The 26,770-nt window shown below is 40.6% G+C and overlaps 1 protein-coding gene across 4 annotated transcripts in view; it reads left to right on the plus strand.

The window, feature by feature from the left end:
• Positions 1-909: 909 nt before the first annotated feature.
• Positions 910-26,770, plus strand: part of Capn3 (calpain 3) — a 43,307-nt gene continuing 17,446 nt past the window's right edge. For all 4 annotated transcript variants that reach the window (XM_077799459.1, XM_077799460.1, XM_026392812.2 and 1 more), the window contains exons 1-6: positions 910-1,534; positions 19,792-19,861; positions 22,070-22,188; positions 23,810-23,943; positions 24,668-24,836; positions 25,656-25,799. In XM_077799459.1, the coding sequence (XP_077655585.1) occupies positions 1,226-1,534; positions 19,792-19,861; positions 22,070-22,188; positions 23,810-23,943; positions 24,668-24,836; positions 25,656-25,799 (945 nt within the window). In that variant the 5' untranslated portion in view covers positions 910-1,225. The remainder of the gene's footprint in view (positions 1,535-19,791; positions 19,862-22,069; positions 22,189-23,809; positions 23,944-24,667; positions 24,837-25,655; positions 25,800-26,770) is intronic.

Genomic DNA, 26,770 nt, shown 5'->3' on the forward strand with positions numbered 1-26,770 from the left:
TTTCACTTCCCACCTTCCAAATCTTCTACTTTTGCAATATTGAGACTGGTCACAGAGGAACAGGCATAGCTGCAGTCTGGGACAAGTCCCCACTGGGCCAGACTTGGGATGTAGCCATTTCCTTTCAGCCTAGAGAGCAACTATCATGGGTAGAAGACAGAGTGAAGGCAAGGCAGGCAATTCCCTTCCCATGCACTTACACTCTCATCTAGGAGCCCTGAAACCAGCTCCTTGGATATGACATCCCAGGACTTGATGGCCGACCTGGCTTAGTATCTATTTTTGTCTGAAAAGCCTAACGTGGCATGGCTGAATAGTCACTATAATCTACTTAGAAGCACTTTTTGTAGCAGATTTGATCCCACTGTTTACTTTGGGGATGGGTAGACAAGAGACGCCTGAGTAAAGTGGGTAAGAAGAGACAGGGATTTCCTCAACTGAGGACTCTGCTGAGTGGCATTTTCTATCTAGACAGTTCCACTCAGCGCTGACACCAGAACATTCTAGAAGAGATGCCAAATCCAATACTGAATAATGTTCTGATATCCTAGAGTTTTAGGAACTAAAAATCATGTTCTCTAACGTGCACAGAATATTCCCCTAGAATTCAGTATCTCACATTCTAGCTATTTTTTTTACTGTTTTCCATTGATTTGTGGCCAATTGTTTGATAGTCTGATAACTGTTCAATAACAATGCATAAGCAGCTCTTTGCTGATTTTCAATGTTCATCTCACTCAGATATTCTCCTTTCATTTCCTGACAACACCAGCACTTAATGCAACTCAAAATCTCTCTAACCAGGATCTTCTCCCTTTACGATGCAGTCCAGCACTAGCCTGTTTCATACTCACCATCTTTCTTCACATCTATTTTTAGTTTTCCTGGATCAAGCTTCTTCAGGCCACTGAAATACAACCCTCATTCTCTTTCTCTCCCTCTGGCATGCATGCTGCTGGTAGCAGCCCCCAGGTAAAAATTGCTCAGAACTCCTTTAATATTTCTTCCTCAGGAAAATTTATGGTTTCAGGATCACAGCTCAGTTTTTTAAGCTGGACCTAAGCCAGGTGAACTTCTGATGGATCTTAAACTTCAAGTTGGATGTGGACATTTTTCTCTCAGATGACAGGATCACTCCATCTTCCCCTTTGCGGTTGCTTCCTTTCTCTGAAGGTAGCTATCTCTTGTTTTCTTTAAAAAGCTCTACCTTTCAAAGTTGCCTGCCATGCCGACTGTCATTAGTCCAACTATAGCCCAACGGACAGGGGCCGAGCCCAGGTCCCCAGGGCCTGTTCCCCAACCGGCCCAGGGCAAGACCACAGAGTCCGGGGGTGGACACCCAAGTGGTATCTATTCAGCTATCATCAGCCGCAATTTTCCTATTATTGGAGTGAAAGAGAAGACATTTGAGCAGCTTCACAAGAAATGTCTAGAGAAGAAAGTTCTTTTTCTGGATCCTGAGTTCCCACCAGATGAGACCTCTCTCTTTTATAGCCAGAAGTTCCCCATCCAGTTCGTCTGGAAGAGACCTCCGGTGAGTAGCTAACTGGTTGCTTGTCTGGGTTTTTCCCTCAGTGAAGTCCTCCCACTCTGCACCTCCTGCAGCTCAGCTATGCACATGGGCACTGGGGGAAGGATCCTGGCAGCAGCTCTGCTGGGCTCTGCCCTCATGTGTGAAGCAGGGAGGAGAGGGACAAGTCTTAGATAATTTGCCAAACTGAGAGTGGGAGGCAGAGCTGCTGCTTGTTCTCTCTCTCTCTTTCTCTCTCTCTCTCTCTCTCTCTCTCTCTCTCTCTCTCTCTCTCTCTCATTTTCTCTCACTCTGAAAAAAAAATCTTGCTTTTTATGAAAGTGATTGGAACTCGGTTTAATTCATCCTATAAAAAATAAATCTCCCTTATCCAGGATAAATTCCACACAACCCAGATCGACTTTCTCTGTTTAAATAACTTTGTAAGATTCCTTCCTCTTCTTGGGCTAAAATCATGATATTGTTGTTCTTCATTTTTGCCAGTAGCCATGAACTTCTGAAACACAGAAGCCTTAAAAAGAGAGTGGCAGACAACTTTTCAAGTATGAAATGTTAGCATTAGAAGATTCTAGCCATCATTTTTGTCTTTATATTTCACCTCACAAATGAGGATATCGAGGCATACAGAGGGAAGTCTACCCAATGAGCACATGACAGAACCTGGATAAAAACACCTACTCCCTTAGGGCATGCTTCCAGCCTCTGGGTTTCATTTACAGTGATCTACCAGGAGGAAAATTATGTTCCCCTGGCTCCCTTCTCTGATCATTCCTCCAGTGTGACTCTTGTTCTTAATTCAAGAAACATCTTGATCAAGAAGTAATCCCCGCCAACAAAAAGGAGAAATATTTATTGAGCATCTACTAGTGCTGGCCACTGAGCAAACTAGGGAGACATCAGTGAATAAGAAAGACAAAAATTTGTTCTTTTTTGGAGCCTAAAGTCCTCAGGGGAAGATGGGCATTGAATGATAGTGACTGTCTCATTGACTGTCAGGAATCAGTGTTCAGGGTAGTAAGGGATCAGGTAGCAAGGAGCTAACTCAGTCTAGGAAGAGAAACCCTCCATGAGGAAATGGTAACACCAATGCCATTGGCTGAACCCCAGTGCCATTCTTTTACCATGTTTTTCTTTATGAACCTGAGCTGAACTACCCAACAACCCTGTGTATGCCACAGGGCTCCTTTCCTCTCCTGACAGTCCTTCCCTAAGGCCCTTGACTATCCTGAGGGCCCTTGCTTTAGAAAAGATCTTCACCCCCCCCACACACACACATACACTCGTCCCTGCTGCCAGTGCTTGGACATGTCACATCCCTGCTGAAATATCTTCACTGACATGCCCCCCACTGCCTTCAGGATAAGTCCAAGCTTCTTAACTGAGATGTCAGCCCTTCTCAAGATGGCCCTGCCCACTGCCAGACTTTTCGCCCCCAGGACCCTGACACACCAGCAGAGCTAAATGTCCTGCTGCTCCATTGCCTCAGGTCTTCTCACCCAAGAGGCCTTCATTCATGCTGTTCTCTGCCTAGAATTCCATTCTTGTTTTTTCTGGATAGTTTCTCCTCCCTTTCTCTCCAAAACTTCAGGGGTGAACTTTCTCCTTTCTTCCCTTCTTGCTAAGAGCAGAAGCCTTTCCTGTTCATCTTTAGACCCCTTAATCAGCACAGCCCAGGCCCACAGCGGTACACAGCTGAAACTGGTGAATGAAAACCCACAACTGAAGGTATAGGTTACCAAGACATAGGACAGCCCTGATTTCCAAGGCCTGGAGCTCCTAAAAGCCTTTTCTGATATCATTGCGAAGGACAGGGGACCAAAACCTACAAATAGATTTTTACTGGTCCCTGGTAGACTTGAGCCTTAAAAGAATTGCAAATTAATAAAAATGTTTAAAGGGTCTCTTATATTCTAGGCACTACATTGGTCCTGAAACTTCCCCTGTTGGGGTCAGTGTGTGAAATGATGTGCACTAAGAGACCTGGCTGTTTCAGGGTGTGCTCCCAACTATCACCATCATCAACAAGATCCTGAATTTTCTACTGTTTGTGTTGCTACAGGACCAGATAGCAAAGACTAGTGTTGATTAAAATACCCACATGTCCTCCTGGGGTTAAGATCAGAGAACAACAACAAAAAAGAAGATCATGGGAACATCATCTTGGGTTCATTAGCATAAATTAGAAAATAGCATTAGAGACAATCAGTTGGAATGGATCTTAGAGATGTTGTCCAGGTGTAGTCCTTGTTCACTTTATGGGTGAAATGATTAAGGTCCAGAAAGGAGGCCTGGGGCTGTAGCTAAGTGGTAGAGAGCTTGCCTACGTATGCGAGGCACTGGATTCGATCATCAGCACCACATAAATAAATAAAATAAAGGCATTGTGTTTAAAAAAAAAAAAGGTCCAGAAAGGGGCAAATGAATTATTTACAGTCATTGAATTCAAATAGAAATGAAAATTTTCAATATGGGTTGAAATTGAAATTGAAAAATTGAAATGACCCAGAACTTTCTGAAATGCAATTCCCTTTTTGGAAACCAGTGTTCCACATACTTTTTTGGATGTAGTGACCTCTGTCAGACATGAGCAGTCTGAAAAGGAGACTGTGTCCTATGGGGGAAAAGCACCAGGAAAGTGAATTAAGACCTCAACATTACCCACAGCTCTCTGGTGTTTTCCTTCCCTTCTACCTGCCACTAAACTATAACCCCATATCCAAACCTCATTCTTACACCTGTTCTTCCTCACTCCTTCAGCCAGCTAGTTCCCTCTGTTAACACCTGAACCTGAAGAAAACTCTTTGCCAATCAGTAGCTCCATAGTACTCCAACAGCTGACCTTATTGCTTTTTCCATACCCCCAGATCTCTTAAATTAGACTCCTTTAAGGATAGAATTTAGGTAAGTTTCCTAAGCTGCAACTCACCATAAGCCACATTTCGCCCAATTGTGAAGCCTTTGATGCTAAACACCTGTGTGTGTGTGTGTGTGTGTGTGTGTGTTGTGTGTGTTTACTGAAGATTGAACCCAGGGGTGTTTTACTGCTGAGCTACATCCCCAGTTCATTTTATTTTTTATTTTTGAGACAGAGTTTCACTAAGTTGCTGAGGGTCTTGCTAAGTTGCTGAGGCTGGCCTCAAACTTGCAATTCTTCTGCCACAGCCTCCTGAGTCACTGGGATTATAGGCATGTGCCACCATGCCCAGATTCAATGCTAGCACTTACACTTTCTTGATCTTAGAATGTCCACAGAGGGCTGAGGATGTGGCTCAAGCGGTAGTGCGCTCGCCTGGCATGCGTGAGGCCCGGGTTCGATCCTCAACACCACATACAAAGATGTTGTGTGAGCCGAAAACTAAAAAATAAATATTAAAATTCTCTCTCTCTAAAAAAAATATAGTTTCTAAGAATGTCCACAGAGTCACAGCTGAATGCAATGGAAGGAGGCTTTCTAATATAAGATGCTTCATGATTTCAGAGATGTGAGGAAAAATGTGAAATGTGAGGGGAAATAACACCCAGAATGGAAAAACTAAGACAAAGAAGACCCCTTTTCTCACAGTTCTTCCCTCCTCATCTTACTTTTCCCATTCAATTTCTTCTTCCATGCTGCCTATCAGCATGGACCCATCCACACCTGCTGGCTTTTGCTGCCTTCTGTATGACCAGATGCTGCCCCCTCCCATCTTCAGGCAGATCCAACTTCTCTTCTCTTCCAGGCTGTTACCCTGGGGACAGAGAGGAGTTGATATATTATACTTTTGATGTCAGGCCTTGTAACTGTTTCCTTACTCCTACAGAATTTCCTTTGATTCTTTAGACATGATCTAGTCAAATGTACCTACTCTCCAAATTCTTTTAAAAAATCCATATTTTTTAGTCTTAGTTGGACAGAATACCTTTATTTTATTTATTTATCTTTTATGTGGTGCTGAGGATGAACCCAGAGCCTCACATGAGCTAGGCAAGCACTCTACTGCTGAGCCACAATTCCAGCCCTACTCTTTAGGTTCTTAACATGGCAGAAACATTCAACTTCTTTCTTCAAGAGCAAAAGGGAGGTGGCTGTGGATGTGGCTCAGTGGTTAAGCACCCCTGGATTCAACCTCCCCGTGTAATAGTTTGGAAATGACATGTCCCCCAAAAGCTCATGCGTGAGGCAATGCAAGAAGGTTTGGAGGAGAAATGAATGGGTTATACTCTAATGGATTTAACTGAGTGGTAACTGGAGGCAGGTAGGGTGTGGCTGGAGGGAGTGGTTCATTGGGGAGCATGGCTCTGGGGTATATATTTTGTATCTGGAGCGTGGAGTCTTTCTCTCTCTCTGCTTTCTGATTACGATGTGAGCTGCATCTTCTACCATGATATTCAGCCTCACCTTGAGCCCTGAGGAACAGACCTGGCTGTCTGTGGACTGAGACTTCTGAAACCGTAAGCCTCCAAAAAAAACTTTTCCTCCTCTACAATTGTTCTGGTGAGATCTTTTAGTCAGAGTGGCAAAAAAAATAAATAAATAAATAAATAAAAAGCCTGACTAAACACACCAAAAAATAAAAATAGCAAAAGGGAAAATTAGAAGGATTTTTATAATTATATAAATTATATAAATGAGTACTTTCTCCCAGGACGTGAAGAGAGACATGAATGTTTTCTAGGGAAAGAAAAGAAAATTCGCTGCTTTACTTACAAGGAGGAGAGCTAGAACTGAAATGGAAGTGGGGTGGGGAAAGCAAAAGGGCTGACGGCCACTCACCCCGTGCTGGCCCTCTCCTGCCTGCCCTTCACAAAATCTCCACTGACTAATGTGAAGTGCCTGAGGCAGGTAACTTTTCATTGAAGAGCAGAGATCTATTCTGTATCTTGATTTACACAGGCAGGACGGAGTGAAGGAGTCTGGAAGTCGGGGTGTAGAAAGCTCAGGAGTGTGAAAAGAGAAAGAAGCAAAAAGGACACTTCCAGGAGCTCCCTGAAATATGGAGGGAAGAAGGGAGGAAGCTGTGCTCTCTTGGACACTTATGAAGTAGGGGTTCAGGACATGTTTAAATTCCCAAGGAAGCCCAAGGCCCCTCCTAACACATGGGAAGGATTCTGTTTAAGGAAGCTGACACTTGTTTTACTGTTTTCATCCGACCTTCATGTTTAAATAAACACTTTCATAATGTTTATCAGGGTATTCTATACTCCACAGCATCAACCATATAGTATAAAAACTGCTATTAATTTTTATATCATAAGGACAAACTGTCTAGGAGCTACACCCTTCCACAATTTTAGAAAAATGGCTTTCTTTCCTGATGTGAAGGGTTTGAAAGCAAAAGGATGCCCCCCTCTTCTTAAAATAACCTGAACTCTTAGGGAAAGGTCATCTTTATTTCTAGCCAGAACTCTTCAGATGGCAAATGTAGCACATCTGGCTCAGACCCAGAAGACAGTGAAAAAGAATCAGCTGATTCCTCTATACAGCAGTCCTCCCTGTTTGTAATTATGTCATCCCTCCTTTAGTTGCTTCAGATCAAATAGTCACAAAATTCCTCTAACTTTTTCCCAGAGGTATGCACTGGGGATATTATTGCTATGATCCATACAGTTAATGCTCATTATTTGCAGATTCCGTATTTACAATTTGCATGCTCAATAAAATTCATTTGTAACCCCCAAATCGGTACTGGAGGTACTTTTATGATAATCTGTGGTCTTGCTCAGAATTACAGAAAACTAGTCACACTTGGCATCACATCAGCACGGTTAAGATGGAAGCTTTCTGCCAACATGGGAAGGTCTACTGCTGTTGAGAGCTCTCTGCTGTGTCCCATTGCCTCTAAAATGAACACATCCTGTGTAGATTCCCAGTCAGAGGGGTGACTCGGCCTGGGATACTCAACGCTGAAAAGAAAAAATCCTACATTGGCACTAAATAACAATTATTCCATGCCAATGAATGATGAGAGAGGGAGCTGAACTTCAGAGAAACCAAACCTAGTCTGTGCACCAGGAATCCTCCAATCCAACGGTGTCCCTAAAAATGTTAACATGCATACTTTGTTTTAACAAAGTCTGAAACCAATGATGACCACAGAGCACTTTAATTGCTATTTTCCTGAGCAACATGCCAAACATGAGAAATTATAAATCTTAATCCAGTCAAATTTGCTTAGGTTTAATGTTTGCCAATTTCTTTGCTTACCATTCTTTCTTATGTCTTAAAATTTTCTTTCCAAAATAATTTTCCTTTTTCCTGGAGTGTATTGTTTAGAAGTTCCTTTTTTAAATTAGTGCATTTTAATTACACAGAATGAGTTTCATTGTGGTATATTTTACATGCAAATAACATGCTTTGATCATATCCAGCCCCATTGTCTTCCTTTGCCCTTCCCTCTCCCTTCCTTTTGATCCCCTTCCTCTTCTCTAGTAGCCTCCCTGTTGCTTTCATGCCTTTCTAGATTCCACACATGAGGCCAAGATCTTCTCTCTATAGTATACTACAATGCCACTATGTTGTGGCATTTCTTTATATCTTTCTTACTTAAGATTCATTGTAATACCTGAATCTGAAGATTGGAATTATTGACCAATTGTAAAAAGCTCCTAGATTGTTATCCTCTGCGTACTTCCTATTATCTTTTTCTGGAACTCAAATTAGATGCAAAGCTGGATTTGCCTTGCTCTATCCTGCATATATCTTAATGACATAATGTTCTCTTCCTTCTCCTTTTTTTTCGGTTTCCTATTTCTTCCATTCTTTATGTGGTATTCTAGGTGATTCCTTTTGACTTATCTTCTGGTTCATTAATTCTTACTTCAACAGCACCTGATCCAACTATTTAATTATTAAAGTTTAATATCTGAGCCTTATTTAGATTCTGGTTCAAAATACAAAAGCTGGCCAGAGCTGGGTGTGGTGGCGTAGGACTTCGAAGGCTGAGGCAGGAGGATAGCAAGTTCAAAGCCAACTTCAGCAACATTGAGGCACTAAGCATCTCAGTGAGACCTGTCTCTAAATAAAATACAAAGTAGGGCTGGGGATGTGGCTTAGTGTTCAAGAACCTCTGAGTTCAATCCCTGGTACCCACCCCCCAAAAAATGCTGGCCATGCCCTCTGTAATCCCAGAGACTCAGGAGGCTGAGATGGGAGGACTGCAGGTTCAAAGCCAGCCTCAGCAATTTAGCAAGGCACTAAGCAATTTAGCAAGACCCTGTCTCAAAATAAAAAATAAAATGAGCTGGGGATGTGGCTCATGGGTAAGTGCTCCTGGGTTCAATCCCTGATACCAAACAAAAAACAAAAAACAAACAAACAAAAAAAAAAAGCAGGCCAGGCATAGTAGCACACACCTATAATCCCAGAGACTCAAGAAGTTAAAACTTCTATAATCCCAGAGACTCAAGAAGTTAAAAACAAGTTCAAGGCCAACCTCAGCAATTTAGTGAGACCCTGTCTCAAAAATAATTATTTTAGCTCAATGATAAAGAGACAATGGGTTCAATCCCCAATAACACACACAAAAATAATTCCTAAAAAAACAATTTTAAAACTGGACAAACTGGTCACAGTGGCACATACATATAATCCCAGTGATTTAGGAGACTAAGACAGGAGTATCACAAGTTTCAAGCCAGCCTCAGCAACTTAAAGAGACCCTGTCTCAAAAAATAAAAAGGACTAGGGGTGTAGCTCAGTGGTAGAGTGGCCCTGGGGGTTCATCCCTCAGTAGGTGGGGTGGGGAGCAATAAAAGGCACTGCAGGAACAACTGAAAAAATTAACAAATGGATTTGGATTTATCTTGGAAAATATCACAGAATAATTTTGAATTTCATGGTAATGGTATTGTGGTTAGTAGGAGGATGTTCTTGTCCTTAGAAGATGCCTGCTATATTCTAAGTATAATCCTAGGGCTGGGGATGTGGCTCAAGCGGTAGCGCACTCGCCTGGCATGCGTGCGGCCCGGGTTCGATCCTCAGCACCACATACAAACAAAGATGTTGTGTTCGCCGAAAACTAAAAAATATTAAAATTTTCTCTCTCTCTCTGTCTTTAAAAAATAAATAAATAAAAGTACATTTAAAAAAAAATACAAATACACAGGTAGGTACACCAAGGTGGCAAAATGTTAACTATTGAGCTTAGAAATTGCAATAGCTGAAATCTAAAATTAGAATTAAATATGATTTCCTTTGTGGAGAAGGATTTAGCAATGGAAAAAGAAGGGCAAAAGACTGCTAGTTCTGTGTTCTTTTTTATTATTTGGTAATTTAAGTCTCTGTTCATGTACGAATTGAATAAAAATTATTTTTATTTAGTTTTGTTTTTGCAGCAATTGGGATCAAATCTAGGTCTTTGTGCATGTCAGGTAAGCTCTCTACTGCTGAGCTAATATCCCCAGCCCTAAAAATTAAATTGTTTCTTAAAAGAACTGACCTCACAAATTATTTTGAGCTATTCTAGTACCCTGTAATGCTAAAATCATGGTTTCAAACTTTAGTGGACATAGAATCTCCTAATGAGCCTATTTAAAATGCAAAGTCTCAGACCCCTATCTGATTACCTGAGGGATTCAAATTCTGAAGATGGGCCCTAAGAATCTGCATTTCAAATTGGCATCACAGGTGATTCTGATGCTGGTTGTTCAAAGACTACCATTGAGAAGCACAGAGCAGAAGAAGGCCAATGGGGATTAATGAGCAGACAAGCAGACTGGCACTATCAAGTGGGCATCCTGCCAGACCTCAGTTTCCGCCTACTTCAACTTCCTGTGCTCACATTAGCATTGTCCATTTAAGCATGGTGATACTTAGAAAAAGCCAAGCTTTCTTAGGAATATAATTCCAACACATGTTTATTTGCCTTCCCCATCCACCATGTTCTTGCCCCATGGGTCCTGAATTTGAATTTGCATCAGTGGATGTCTGTTCTCTAATAGACTTTCATCTGAGGTCCATTTACCTCCTCTCTGGATCCTTCTCACAGATTAGAGTCCCTACATGGCTAGTCAAGTTCTTTGGGAGTGGGGTGGGGCAGGGACATCAGGAGAATAGAGGCTTCATTACCCTCAGACAATGGCTTGAAGCAGATTCCTCCTATGCATTCAGCAGCCTGTATAGGATTAGTATATACAGCATGTTTAGAAGGCCCCATGCTATATCCCATTGACCGCCAGCGTCAAAGGCATGAATGCCTTTTGCTGAGGCAGGGTGAGCCTCTTTGTAACTATATTTTCTTTTTTTAAAGAAAGAGTCTCAGCAAGGCTGTTGGTGATACCCATAAGATCTACAAGCCACTGTAGTCTGTCCTGGGACCATCTCTGGCTAGCTGTTTCCCATCCCTGGCTCCCTCTGTGACTCGCATGGTGTTGCCCCTAGACCGTGGGCTCAGGGGCCTCCAGCCAAAGCTGCTGACTCTGATCACAGCCTTTCTCTGGGCTGTGTTCATTTGCATCGCGCTGCTGAGGGTGGAGGAGCTATATAGGCTCTGGGCTATTCAGGAGAGGATTAGGCCTGGGCTGAGGGCGCAGTGGGAGAGAGGCCGCAGTTAAGGCCCAGTTCCACTCCCTGAGTGGTCACCATGCCTTACCTGCTGCCAGGATTCTTCTGTGATCGTGTGATCCGAGAAAGGGACAGGAGAAATGGTGAGGGCACTGTAGCACAGCCCCTCAAATTTGAGGGGCAGGATTTTGTCGTTCTCAAACAACGGTGTCTGGCTCAGAAGTGCCTCTTTGAAGACCGTGTCTTCCCAGCAGGTGTACAGGCTCTAGGCTCTCATGAGCTGAGCCAGAAAACCAAGATGAAGGCCATCATGTGGAAAAGACCAAAGGTAGGGATGAAAGGAACATGGGTTCAGGAGATAACTCTTAGGGAACAGGAGGTCAAGTGGTCCAGAACCCAGGGCCATGGACCCCAAGCCCCTCTGAGCAAGTGGCTTATGAAGGCTTTCCTTACCTGTGTGTCCCCAAAAACCGTCCTGCTTCCTCCTAAACCTGGAGGTGTTATTTTTCTATTCTTGAACTAGAGAGTATTATAATACTTTATAGGTTCCTGAGACTGTATATTTTTTAATTAAAAAATTTTTTTCTTTCTTTTGAGATTACAATTTTTTTAAGAGAGCTAATACCTAATACATTGTCTTAAATTCACAGTAAGATTTTAAGTTATAATTGACCATCCTGGCTCTTCTGGAGAGCAGGAATTCAGGGCTGGGAGAGTGGACTGGTTAAGAGTTTGAGGCTCACAGTTTCAGGGAGAATTCTATGCAAGGTTTTGAACAGTAAAAAAAAAAAAACTGGAGGCTAGAGACTGGCCGCCTTTAACTTTTCATCTAAGCCTGGCTTGTTAGTGAGGTGTCACTTCTCTTTAAATGGCAAGATCCATGTTGACTAGCCAGACTCCTTCCAGGGTGAAGCAGTTTGCTCCTGACTACCCAATTGTGGGGCAACTGAAGAGACCATTTGTGTCAGTGGGAGAGATCAAAGTGCTTTAGGGGCATATTGGGCAAAGCTGTTCTTCCTGAAAAGAGGTGCCTAAAACCCCAGAAGGGTTCCCTGCATTTACAGCAGACAAAAAACTCTAAAGCAGGGGGCTCTGAGACAGTGTATGTGTGCAACCCAGCAGATGAATTCATTTGACTGTATGAAAAAATATTTGATGTGTTTTAATGTCTTATTAAAGTAAACTTTAAATTTAGAACAATTTTAGACTTGCAGAAAAATTGTGGAGAAAGTACAGTTTCCATATATGATATTTCCCCTTATCTTCAATTTTGCTTTCTAAGATTTCAGTTACCTGTAGTCAACTGTGGTCTGAAATTATTAAATGGAAAATTCCAGAAATAAACAATTCTTAAGTTAAATAACTTTCATTTCAGTATATTATTATAATTATTCTGTTTTATTGTTAGTTACTATTATTCTCTTAATTGCCTACTTTATAAATTAAACTTTATCATAGGTGTGTATGTATAGGGAAAAACAGTATATTTAGAGTTTGGTACTATCCAAAGTTTTGGGCATACACTAGGGGTCTTAGAAAATATTTCCTGTGGATAGGCAGGGGCCACTGTACCTTGCACCCAGTTTTCTCTATTAACATCTTAGAGTAGTAAGGTCATTATTGATCTATTAATTGTAATGAATGTACCTATTTTTAGAACTGAAGGCCATGCTTTGTTCAGATTTCCTTCGTTTTTACATGCTATCTTTTTCTATTTGGAAATTCTGTCCAAGACACTTTATACTTGGTTGTGCTGTCTCCTTAGCTCCTATTGTTTATCTCAATCGCTCAAGCTTTCTTTGTTTCTGTATCTTTACAGTTTTAAAGAGTACTGGTCAGGTGTTGTGTAAAATACCCGTCAAATGGCATTTCTCTGCTGTTTTTCTCCTGATTGGATTTATGGGTTTGGGGGAGGAGGCACGCAGAAGTAAAGAGATACCTCATTTCATTAGGTATCTATCAAGGGCAAGACTGTAAACACACCTCATCATTGTTGATGTTGAGCTTTAACATGACTGAAGTAAAGTTTGTCAGCTTTCTCCTGCAAAGCTCCTATTCCCCTCTCCCTTTCCTTACCATACTCTTCAGAAGCAAGACCCAAAGCATAAATCCATAACAAATGGGAGTTATGCTCTTCCTGCTTGAGTGCAGAGGACCCTATGTAAATAATTGGGAATAATTCTGCATGAGAGCTTTGTCTTTTCTCTTCATTAACTTGTTCAATCACTTATTTATATCAGTTTAGACTCATGGATATTTATTTTTCTTTTTGGGTTATGATCTAATACTGCCTTATTTTGTTGCTCATTGTTCAGCTGTGATCACTGGGAGTTGTCAGTTGGCCCCTGTGTCTATTTCATATACCCTTTTGTTGTGAGGTTTTATTCTTGAGCACTTGCGAACACTGGTTTCTTTTATTGTAAATGGTATTAGAAACCAGAATCTGATTGCTAGTTTTGTTCATTGCTACTGTCTGACTCTCAGCTGATAAAGATAAGTGTGTGTGTACTAATGCATGCATATACACTTATCCATTAATATTTTTCCGTATAACCACCTGTGCCTATATAAAGCTAAACATGAGTTCATATCGACTTACACCTTATGTGTGGTCATGTAAATGGAATTGATACACTTGCTTATTAGTTCTCAGTGGGTTTTCTTTTGTTGTTGTTTTTGTCATTCATTTGGGATTTTTTTATATAGACAATGTAATCTGAATAAAGGCAGTTTGTTTATTTTTTATTTTAATCTTTGCATCTTTCATTTCCTTATTCTACTTAGAACATCCAGTATGATGTTGAATAGGAGTGGTGAAAGGGAACATCTTGCTTTGTTCCTGATCTTGGGGAAAAAGCATCCAGTGTCTCACTTTTAGGTATGAAGTTTTAGTTGTTCTTTGCAAAGTGGATGTTCTTTGACAAGTCACGGAAGTTCTCCTCTATTCCTACTTGGGTAAGAGTTGTGGGGTTTTGATTTAAACAAGTGTTGAGGTTTGTCAAATATTTTTTCTGCAACAATGAATATGATCATAGGACTTTTTCTTCTTAGCCTGTTGATGTGGTATATTACATTGAGTCTTGAATATTAAATCAGCCATGCATAACTAGAATAAATCCTACTTAAGGTATCTAATTCTATTTATACATTATTATATTTGAGATGCTAATATTTTTTATTTCTTTTAAATTTTTTTTAGTTGTTGATGAACCTTTTTTTTTTTTATTCATTTATATGTGGTACTGAGAATTGAACTCAGTGCCTCACACATGGTAGGCAAGCACTCTGCTGTTGAGCCACAAACCCAACCCCAAGATGCTATTATTTTGATCAGGGTATTTTTTATGTTCGTACCACATATTGGTCTGTAGTTTTTCTTTTTTTGTAATATCTTTTTCTGGCTTCATGTTAGGATAATGCTGGCTTCATCAAATGAGTCATAAAAAGTGATCCTTCTGCGTCTATTTTATGGAAAATTTGTGGAGAATTGGTACCATTTCTTCCTTAAATATTTAGTAGAATTCACCAGTGAAGTCATCTAGGTCTTTTCATTTGGGGGAGTTACTAGTTATTTGAGTTACTAGTCTTTGAGAGGTATACCTCTATTCATATGATCTATTTCTCCTTATATGAGTTTTGGTAGTTTGTATCTTTCAAAACATGTATCCATATCATCTAAATTATCAAATTAAGCATATGGGAATGCCTGAAGGATTCCTATAATGTCCATGGAATCAGTTGTGACGTCTCCATTTTTTCTATTAGTAATTTATATTTTCTCTTTTTTTCTTGTTAAATATGGTAGAGTTTCATCAGTTTTCTTGCTCCTTCCAAAAAAAATAGTTGTTTTCATTAACTTTTTTTATTTCACTGATTTCTGCTCTAGTTTTTAATTTATTTTCTTCTTCTTACTTTAGGCTTAAATTTCTCCTTTTCTTGGGTTGAATGTTATTGATTTTATATCCTACTTTCCTATATATGCATTAAATGCCATAAATTTCCCTCCAAGCATTGCTTTTGCTTCATCCCACAAATTATGATGCTATATTTAGTTGTCATATAGTTCTTTTTTTAATTAAAAAATAGATTTTTTTAGTTGTAGATGGACACAGTACATTTACTTATTTATTTCTATGTGATACTTAGGATTGAACCCAGTGCCTCACATGTGCCAGTCAAGCACTCTACCAATGAGCCACAACCCCAGCCCCTAATTGTCATTGTCATTTAATTCTAAAAATCTTCCTTTGAAATTTCTTCTTTGACCTATGTGTTATTTAGAAATGTTTGTTTCATTTCCAAATAATTTCAGCTGTCTTTTTGTTATTTATTTTGTTTCATTCCACTATGGTCTGAGAACATAGTTTGTATGATTTCTGTTCTTTTACATCTGTTAAGGTATATTTGATGACCCACAGTGTGATCTGCCTAAATGACTTGTGACAGAGAAATTTGAGAAGACTGCTTATTCCTCCATTTGGGGGTAGAATATTCTATTAAAGTCAATTCAATCAAGTTGATTGATCATGTTGTTCAGGCCAACTGTATCCTTACTGATTTTCTGCCCACTTGGCCTTTAATTATTAAAAAAGAGATGGTGAACTCTCCAACTATAACATTGGATTTATCTATTTCTCCTTTAGTTCTATCACTTTTTATCTCATGTACTTTGATACCCTGGTGTTGGGTGCACACACAAATAGAATTATGTCTTTTTGGAAAATTGTGTGTGTGTGTGAGTGTCTGTCTGTCTGTCTATATTATTAGAGCTCAACCACTGAACTACATCCCCAGCCTTTTTAAAATTTTTTATTTCAAGTCAAGATTGCACTAAGTTGCTAAGACTGGCCTCTGCCTCAGCCTCCTGAGTCTCTGGAATTATAGGCATGTGCCACCCCCTCCACCACAATGTTTTTATCATTACATAAGGCCTTCTTTCTCTCTGATAATTTTCCATTTTGGAGTCTGCTTTGACTGAAATTAACATACAATAAGAAAAATGAAAGGTTTTATTTTTATACCTTCTCCTACATGCTTTCTTCTTTTATTGGGTTCAAGTTTTTTATATCACTTTTTTGTTTCCTTGATGAATTTCTTTTATTGTTTCTTGCAAGGCAAGTCTGCTGGCAATGAATTCCCTCAACTTTTGTTTGTCTAAATAATAATATTAATAATATCCCCACAAATCATTTCCTGAAAACAGAATTTTTTCATTCTTCTCCTATGTGAAATAGTTTTAAGTACTTGTGCATTGCCTGAACATTACAGGTAATACATTACATACTATATATTTTCTCTTTTAACCACCACTTAGGTCCCAACCCACTACCTGCACCCTGGCATTGGGAATGGAACCCAGGCCCTTGCACATTCTAGGCAAGTGCTGTATCATTGAACTCCACCTCAGCTCTTTCTTGCTTGCTTGCTTTCTTGCTTGCTTTCTTTCTTGCTTTCTTTCAACTGTATCAAGATAAAGAATTTTATTTACCAGACTTTTCCCATTAAGATTTCAAAGAGTCAGGATGGGAAGGGTAAGGTGGTTGAGTGACAGAGAACTTGTCCCAGGGATCCAAAAAGCGAGGAGCACAAAGCATGAAGTGAGTTCTCCAACCTTCCTAGAGCAGCGCAGACTTTCACAATTGCCAGCAGCCATTGCTGATGGAAGTAAGGTCAATGACCAAGTGTTCAGAAAAGCCTGGGAAGGAGCCAGGCTGAAAGATAAAAAAAAAAAAAAAAAAAACCAAAAACCTGGAGACTCCTTTTCACATTGGAAAGGAAAAAGAAAGTTGTGTTCATTGATTCTTTTAGTTTTTGTTGTTGCTGTTGTTTTTTTCTTAAGATTTATATCTGTTTACAATTTTATCTTCGTTAATATTTAGAGAGAAAAGGAATTCCAATGTTGGATTAATTTTCCTTGGAGTCATTTAAAAAATTGTTTGTGACTATGTGATCCTGTATGGCAAAGCATCATGTAGTGGGGCTTAATAGAGTTGCATTTTGGAGGTGATGAATCAGGATTATAGCATATATATGTTGAACCCAGTGTTTCCTGGGCTGAGTTTTTTTCTTGTGAACTCCTGGCTCTGGACATGGAATCTTGAGCTGCTGGTTCATCTCATTGGCGCCACTCTGGTTCTCAAAGTTCTAAGTAACATTTCAGATTCTGCATATATTTCCACATTAAGTCTCTTGAGTTCTCTGTCCTTCTTCAACTCCCGGCCAGTCATGTGAAATATCATGACTTAAAATTGAGGTGATGCAATGCCAAGGTGAGGGAGTAGTGTTCATTTCCTGGTGCTCAGGAGCCAGTCTAGCTTACTAGGGATCTTCAGCCCCTTACTGCAGAGCAACCTGGGACTCCAGAGCAAATTGAGAGCAAAGTCCAGAGCTGAATGTCAGAAATGGCAGTTCGGGAGAGAAGGAGTGATTGCGGAAGCCCGTTCTCCTCAGCTCTTTCTTTAAAATTATATTTTTGAGACTGGGTCTTTAACAAGTGTTAAAACCAAATTTACAATCCTCTTGCTTCGGCCTCCAAGCAATCACAATACCTGACTAAGCATCATTTAGTTTTAATTCTGTAAATAGCTGTATTATATTAAGTGCTCACCCTACCCATGTTGATGTTTTTCAAGTTCTTCTTATTATCTGTAGCTTATCTCTAGTATATTCTTTAGGAAGAACTAATGAGAACAATATTCCCTGAATTCGTACATATTGGGATTGTTTGTCCATACCCTTTACACTTGAAACAAAGTTATACTATAAATAAATTCTTGGTTCACATTTCCCTTCTTTGATGATCCTAAATATATTGCTTCACTTTTTTCTGACATAAAGAATTGTTACTGAGGGCTGGGGCTATAGCTCAGTTGGTAGAGTGCTTCAAGGCCCTGGGTTTAATCCCCAGCACCACAGGAAAAAAAAATTGTTACTGAAAAGTCTGATAATAGAAGATTTTCCCCTTATAAGTCACTTATTTTTTCCTACATGCCCAAAGAATTTCCCCTCCTTTTCTTTGAAGTCCAGTAATGTGTTAGAATATACCTTCATGTCATTCTGTGTTGATATTCTTAGTATTCCATTTGTTATTTCAAATATGCAGTATCAAATATATTCTTTTATTTAGAGGAAGATTTTTGAATTATAGTTTCAGTATTCACCTTTGTTTTGCTTTCCTTCTTTGTAATTCATGAGTTAAATATGCAACTCAATTTGAACACTGCAGTTTTTTTAGTTATTTTATAATTTTACATTTTTTATGCTAATTACATTAGCATAAGTTCTTATCTGCTTTATCTTATTGTATACATGTCACATGTCAGTTTTAAAATAAGGATATTATTATTTGTTCTTATTTATTATGGTTTTGGGTTTGTTCTTAGGCAATATTCCCAAAGGGATAGATAGTAAAAAAGCTATATTTTAAGTCACTTGAAATAACTCATTTTATGTCCCTGACTTGATGTACAGTTAGCTTGCTTTGCTTCAGTTTGCTTTCAGCTTTTACAGATTGCTTTATATGATTTCTCTTTAATTTTAGCTTTTAATTATATAAAACCTTACATGCTTTTTGTCAAAATTATTTTTTTAATATTTATTTTTTAATTATAGGTGGACACAATATCTTTATTTCTATGTGGTGCTGAGGATCGAACCCAGTGCCTCACACATGCTAGGCGAGCACCCTACCTCTGAGCCTCAAACCCAGCTCTCAAACCTATTTTCAAATGGTTATGTTCAAAGTTTTATTTGTCCCAATTCCTTGCACCTATTCCCTCTCTCCAAATATAGGTAATTGTTTAAAAAGTTATTGGTAGTGGTTTATCCTTCCACTGCATTCAGAGTTTTAATGCGATAGGAAGAGGGCTGTAATGTGCTGTAAGCAAGACTTTCCATCCCTGAGTGCCAAGAGCTTTAGCTCACTTGGGATATATTGGGTTGTTGGGAAAAGAGAGGAGGCAGAGAGGGTGTCACAGGAACAGCAAGGATTCTCAAAGCTGTGAAGAAAAGTGTTAAAACCAAAACACTGTATCTATAATTATTTTTTAAAGTAAACAAAATTCTCGCCCACTGGCAAAAAAACCAAAAAACAAAAAAAACAAACTTGAAGTCTTCATACAAACCAAGAGCGCCCTCTGTTGACCTCTGTTGGGCTAAACACTAACGTATTACCTGAACTTAAAACTGCTGGAGCCACTGGTGCTTTATTGGATGGACTTGAATAAAGACTTGCCCCCTCCAACGGACCGGGAGGCTGGTGAGGCTTTTACCAAGTCTACTCTCTGCTTCCCCAGCATTTGAGTCCATGGAAGTAGGGACATACACTAACTTTAAATATCTATGTTACCATTATCTTGGAGAGAAAGAACTTTATTTTCCTTCTGGCATTCCTTCTTGTTTAGGAAGAGCAAGAACTGTGCTTTCTGTTGTCACTTTGTTAAAGCAGAAATGACACAGCCTTCTCAAGGTGCATCCTTACTCAAATAGTATGACAGTTTGAGGAGCACTATAGGATAATGAAAAGGAGGCATGAGCTGGCTTTTAGCACTTACTATCTGTGTATCCTTGGACAAGTTTCTTAACCTCTCAGAGCCTCGGTTTTCTTATCTGAAAAATAACAAGATGGTATCCAATTCACAGGACTCTTTTTTGGAGACTTAAATGAGAGATGGGTATAAAGCTCCTGATACAGGGTGCCAATCAACACTAAATGCCAGGACTCAACAAATAATAGCTACTACTATTAGTTTTACCTGGTCATTTCTCTTTTGTTTCACAGGAAATTTGTGAGAATCCCAGATTTATCATTGGTGGCGCCAATAGGACCGACATCTGTCAAGGAGATCTAGGTAGGCCCTCCAGCCATATCTTGCCAGATGATCCAGAGGTTACTAAAAGGTGTGGTCCCTTTCTAGGAGGTAAAGGGACAAAAATGTGTTTTTGCTTTTAATGCATTTTTGGAAGAATTTTATAGCAATTAATTTTTGCTCATTGACTCATGGTGATTATTGTGTATCCTGCCCCATTTCTCATTAGTGCTTTGCCTTGTGTCACAGGAAGTGTGCTGCATGCTACAGCTTCCCTTTTTAGAGTCGCAAAGACATCAACACACCCCATTCAGCAAGAACCAGAGCTCTGCTTCTAGCTGCACCCCCTTCTTTAGAAAATAACTCTGTGGCTATCTGTGTACCAAGCATGCCTCTGGAGCATGAAGAATTCTTACACACACACCCCAAAAACTGTATTACCAAAAATAGTGCTTGTAACTGGAACTCTTGTTTAAGTTTCCCCAGAACAGATCCATATTAAAGGAATCTTTTAACAAAAATGACATTTGTAATACGAAGGAATATTTAGTTTTCTCTTTGCTAGCTTGGCTGTTCCATCAGACCCTCCTCTCTCAGCCTTTTGTTCAGGAAGTATTACCTTTGATGTGTACTACAGACAAGCTCTGTTAAGTAAGATTAGAGAGGACATCAACAGGTACAATTTAAAACTTGAGAGAAAAGGGCATCCGAGACCAAATGAAAATAATTTGGCTTATTTGGCTCCTGAGGGAGAAGCTGAGGAGGAATGAGATGTCCGCTCTCCTGCACCTGATTCGCTGCCTGCAGAGCACCCAGCAGGATCTCAGCCCTTCAAGACACCTATGCCCTGTTTCCAAGGACAGAGTGGCTGCTCCAGAGGCAAGGGAGAATAAAAGTGGCTGTGGGCAACTCTCAGCCTCCCCTATACTCTCAGTGTTGCAGTTAACTTAGCCTGTCCTCCTTAGAAGGCAGTTTTAGGACTGTCAGAACAACAGGTATGTCACCCGGGTGTCCCTGCAGGCACGCACGTGCGCGCGCGCACACACACACACACACACACACACACACACACACACACACACACAGGGTCATCTCACTACGTATAGTACCTTTCCAGAAAGGAGATTTGGAGAATAAGAAAATGTCACCAACTCATTTCACTGCCAGCAATGTCTTAGTGTGCCTGTATACTGACTCCAGGGCAGCTGCCTAGCTGGCCTTTCTTATGATGCAAATCTGCTTAGCTGATGGTTTACTGCTGCCGCAGTCTGGCTGGGCAAAGTAAGGGGGAGGGGGGTGACAAGCAACTTGTGAAGGTTGATACAGCGGGAGCCACTTTATTACAGAGAAGTATATATACCCAACTAATTACACATAGTTTAACTTAATTAACATAAACTAGATACAGCAGTCAACCAATAAGGAATCATCATCTTAATGATTACACATAGCTTAACTTCATTGACATAATCTAGACACAGCAGTCAGTCATTAAGGAATCTCTATCATCTTAATGGCTCGCTGGCGTTACTTCTCAAACCACTCCTCTTGGCAAAGTGCCAGGCGCCATCTTGACTTGTCTGTGGCTCTCAACATACTGGTACTTAGTCTTCACTGAGGTCAGAAAAGGAAAATGGGCTCTGATGTAAAGGTACAAAGCAGGGAGAATTTCCTACCAAGAAAAACAACCCAGCCAGGTGCAGTGGTGCACAACTATAATCCCAAAGCCAGGAGGCTGAGACAGGAGGCTCACAAGTTCAAAGCCAGCCTCAGCAACTTTGTGAGGCCCTATGCAACTTACAAGACCCTGTCTCAAAATAAAACATAAAAAGGGCTGGGGATTTGGCTCAGTTGTTAAGAGTACCCCTGGGTTCAATCCCTGGTACCAAAAAAAAAAAAAAAAAAACAAACCCAAACAAAAACCAATCTAGTTATGATCATCTATTGCTCTGCCTCTATTGAGGTCCAAAATAGAAGTCAGTTTGTTTTTCAAAAGGAGGAATTGCTTACAGCCTTTAGAAAAACACCCAAAGTAAGTTGCTCTGTTGATCATATTGTCAAGGAGTTTTTGTCAAATGCTCCTTGCCTGATTTGACACTTCCATAAGGTCTAATCTGGAAGCAGGAAAGGAGGCACCATGTGACTCTCCATTCTTCAGCAAAACAGAGCATCTGGCTGGGATGGGGTCTTCTTTTCCCTGGAGGGACAGATAGGTCCCACATGAAACCTGTGTCATGTTTTTGCCTGCAGGGGACTGCTGGTTTCTTGCAGCCATTGCCTGCCTGACCCTAAATGAGCGGCTTCTTTTCCGAGTTATACCCCACGATCAAAGTTTCACTGAAAACTATGCGGGAATCTTCCACTTCCAGGTGAGGTTATGAGAGTATGGTAAGAGGGCCAGCTGTAGCCCCCACCACTTCCAGCTTCATAAAAGGTTCTTTCCACCCACCCAGCCATAGCAGTGGGCAGCAACCCCTAAATGCTTCAAGCCTGTGAGAAAGCAGGTGTTTATCTCTGACCCCTGGGCCCCACATACCTTCCACTGCACCCAAAAATGCCAGGAAGACATTGCTGTTAACGGGTCTATTTTTGCCCTTCAGCTGGCTGGCTACTGTGTTATTGCCAGCAGGCCTTCTCAAGTAGGCCCGTGAGACATTAGCTCTAGGAAGCCATAGGCCCCTTTGGGCTCTGTCAGAATTCCTGGTTTATGAACTATAGCTCTTTTTACTTTCTGCCGTTTAAATGTTTCACTTGCCCCTTCCAGAGCCTGGAAGAAACTTGTAGTTAATCTGGGGATCATGATTCTGGTTTGGTCCAGAACTAAGTCTCTTAATTCTAGAACCATTCAGCCATTGGAAATATTCTGAGTCCAAATCATCTTAGGAACAAGAGCCAAATCCTGGTGTTGAACCAGAACTAAAGTGAATTCTGCATGTGGGGATCTGGTACTTTCTGGAGTTCTGAGGAGTCTGTCTCCAGTTCTGACGGCTCCTCAGTATCCTGATATCAGTTGATATGCCTGCTGTCTTGTACCTCAGCACTGAAGGCCTCAGATAGGGTCTGTATTCAGGTTCTGCATCCTGCTGGCTTCTGAATGGGAATGGAAACCAGGCCCTGAATTATGTCTTCCCTGTGCCATCAAACTACCAGTTTCCCTCTGACATTTAAAGGGTCTCATATATAAAGGGCCATAAACACAAAGACCAGACAGATTTTTGTCTTCTTTTCAATGAGGAAGAAAGTACCATTGGAAGGGAGATTAAACTACACATTTGGCCTTTTTCAGTTTAAATTCATTTATTCAAAAAAGGATATCCAGAAATGAAATGATCGAACAATATTTCTACTATAGCCAGAGTCTATTTTCAGTCACTTTCCTTTTCCATTTTGATTCTTCTTCAGTTTGTTATCAAGAAATACATAAATCAGCCAGGCATGGTGGTGTACTCCTGTTATCTCAGCAACTCCAGAAGCTAAGGCAGGAAGATTGCAAATTTGAGATCAACTCAGCCAAATTAGTGAGAACTGTCTCAAACTCAAGACAAAAAATAAAAAGGGCTGGGGATATAGCTTAATGACACTGGATTCAATCCTCAATACCACCAAAAGCATGGTGGGGTGTGTGCCAGGAATGCATAAATCAGTATCAGTACAACGCCTTCCCTGATCACAGGAGTTCTCAATCTTGGCTACATATTGAGAATCATCTGGGACACCTAAAAATATGCATATTCAGCTGCAGCTCTAGACCTCTTAGGCTGGGGAATGAAAATCTCAAATCCTAACATGACATTGAGTACCTACTGTACCCAGTATTGGGCTGTACTCTGTGGAAGAGATTAAGTGGTCTATAACTCACTTCCTGCCCTCAAGAAGGTCACAGTACAACTAGAAATAGATATACACACCACAAACTCAAAATGGGATGAACAAGCATATGTCCTAATGGTAATCTGAGTATATGACCCTGTGCTTCATGTTTCTGTGCAGTTCTGGCGCTATGGAGACTGGGTGGATGTGGTTATTGATGACTGTCTCCCAACGTACAACAATCAACTGGTTTTCACCAAATCCAACCACCGCAATGAGTTCTGGAGTGCTCTCCTGGAGAAGGCATATGCTAAGTAAGGCAATACTATAGAATGTAAGACAGATGAGAGGCGAGGGAACCCAAGTGTCACAGCAGGATGCATATGTTTATGTTCATATGTATTGTGGGAATTCAGCTGTGACATCTCCAAGAATACTAAGTTTAAGAGAAGAGATGAGTGGGCTGGGGATATAGCCCACTTGGTAGAGTGCTTGCCTCATATGCACAAGGCCCTGGGTTTGATCCCCAGCATCACCAAGGAAAAAAAAAAAGGGGTGAAATGAAGATTTGTGTAAGAAACCTTTAGCTTTAGCTTTCCATAGTGTACTCTTTTAATTCTACCTTCCTGATGGTGTTGAAAGTCATTGGTCAGAGCATTGTATCTCTAGAGCTCAGACCCTACAATTTTACTTGTCTCCATCTTATGAACTCATAGATGGGCTTGTAGCATATTCATAATAACACCACACTGTCTCTCAACTTAGAAGCTCCACTCCCACTGCTATTGGCTTTAACTCAGCCCTACCTCAAGGTTCAGCATATAGAATAGCTGGGTTCCACAGCCAGTGCTCTTTGTGTCCTCTTGAGTTCAGCTTTGTTGTGAAGAAAGACAGTCATATTGTTTCATTAGTTCATAGAACTATTGGGAAATGAGAGAATATTACAGGATTTTAAGAGTAAAGTTCTGGGGGCAAAGGGACCTGGTCATATTTCTTGGAACTCTGTGACTCCAGGCTGGTCTTTGTCCTTTCTTCAAGGCTGCATGGTTCCTATGAAGCCCTGAAAGGTGGGAACACCACAGAAGCCATGGAGGACTTCACAGGAGGGGTGACAGAGTTTTTTGAGATCAAGGATGCTCCCAGAGACATGTACAAGATTATGAGGAAAGCCATTGAGAGAGGTTCCCTCATGGGCTGCTCCATTGATGTAAGTCTGTGGTGTGGGTTGCAGGCCAGGGAAGCTTTTCACTCAGTTAATGGCAATATCAAGCTTCCATCTGAGACATAATGAAAGTTTTCAGAATCAGAAGCAGATTCTTGACTTTGAAAGTGAGGAATTTTTAAAGAGTGTTATTCCTGAAAAATTTCAATAAAGAAATTGGGCAAGAACATTTTAAACCCTGAAATTTAGGTAGAAATAGGTCTAGAGGCCTATGTTGTGGAGGCCTCTCTTGTCTGAATTGCTCAGTGCAAGCTTGCCCCATAAGTTGGCCTCATCCTTGACTATGGGCCTGGGCCCACCAGTCATTTCCTTAAGAAAGCCTCCTAGTCATTTGGCCTTGACCACAATGCCTGCTTGCAACATGGGCTTTGTGTTTTTATCTGCAAGATCAGCCTCTCAGTGCAAGAAGGTGGTATGAATGGATAGATACAGGAACCAACGGTAAGGAGATGGCAGATCATGCCCAGGGCTCCTGAGTTTCAGGAGAGACACCTTCCCTGAGGGCTATTCAATGTGGTCTTGGTAGTTTCCATTTCAGAGGAAGGGGCCCAAATTAATTCCTGCTCCCTTCTTGCCTAACATTCCCAATAGATAGAAAGGCTTAGAAGGCAAGTTGGCTAAATTAGATGAACATTTGCTTTCTGTATCACTTTTCTCCATCTTTTCTCTATTCATGCTCTGTTGATCTCTCCTCTTTTCCTTTGTCTGTCCCCTCCCTTATTTCTATATCCTTCCCTTTCCACCCTCCTTTGTTTGTTCTCTCCCCTCTCCTGGGTTGTCCCCCACACTCTTGGCGGGCCTCAGGATGGCACAAACATGACCTATGGAACCTCTCCTTCTGGTCTGAACATGGGGGAGTTGATTGCACGGATGGTGAGGAATATGGATAATTCGCTGCTCAGGGACTCAGACCTCGACCCCAGAGGCTCAGATGACAGACCTACACGGGTGTGTATGACTCCCACTATCAAAATAGACCAACCCGCAAGCTGCATGACCCTCCCCTGCTGCTGTCAGACTCTCCTTCGCAACCACTGCAAATGAAGCAAATTTTCTCCCCTTTGTTTAATAATCTAGTGAAGAAATCAAAGTCTCCCTCCTCATAGGCCTTACATTCTAATACTTTCAGAAGTTCTACATGTTCAAGGAAGAAGACTGAGTCATACAGAAAAGTATAGAGGAAAATTCAACCTATATTTTCCCCATTTAAAAATAATCATTCTTAACATTTGATAAATGTCCTTCTGGGATTCTTCTATGCATATAATCTACATTTTTGTTTTAAAAATCTTGTCATATTTTTATACTTCTTTGTAGCCTGCTTTTTCATTAGTTTTTATATTCTTAATATGCCAATAAGTATTCTCCTATCACTTTTTTACTCAAGCACAATATCCCAATATGCAGCTATTATATTTACTAAGCCCAATATGGGTCCAGGAATCTCCCCTTAAATCTGTTGTGCTTCCAAGCCTGCTGACACCTAGGCAGTCTATCTAGCATTCATTGGGCCTTGGCAGTCCGACCTTTCTGCCAAGGTTCTTTGTGGCTACAACTCAAATATTTCTGCACATGGAACAGCTATCCCTGCACTCTTAAGCACATCCGTTTCTGAGCAGGGATCTCCTAAGAAATCTATCCCTGGATGCTGTGACTTTTGATTTCTTGAATATCATCTTCTAGGTGGTGTGAAGGAGATGAGGGGATGTAAAGAGAAAAGCTTAGACCCATATGTTTCATTGAGCCCCTTTTCTAGGAATAGTCAATCTTGGATGGGCTCAGGGGAAGGAGGAACCCCAAATCCAGGACAACCCCAGATTTCCACCTTCTTCCTTTGAAGAATCCTAAGGGGGCCATAAAGGAGGAACAGAAATGCTGTCACCCACCTTGCATCCCAATGTCTACCTTGTTATTTGGTA

Source organism: Urocitellus parryii, chromosome 6 (assembly GCF_045843805.1).
Source record: "Urocitellus parryii isolate mUroPar1 chromosome 6, mUroPar1.hap1, whole genome shotgun sequence".
Taxonomy (NCBI): Eukaryota; Metazoa; Chordata; class Mammalia; order Rodentia; family Sciuridae; genus Urocitellus; species Urocitellus parryii.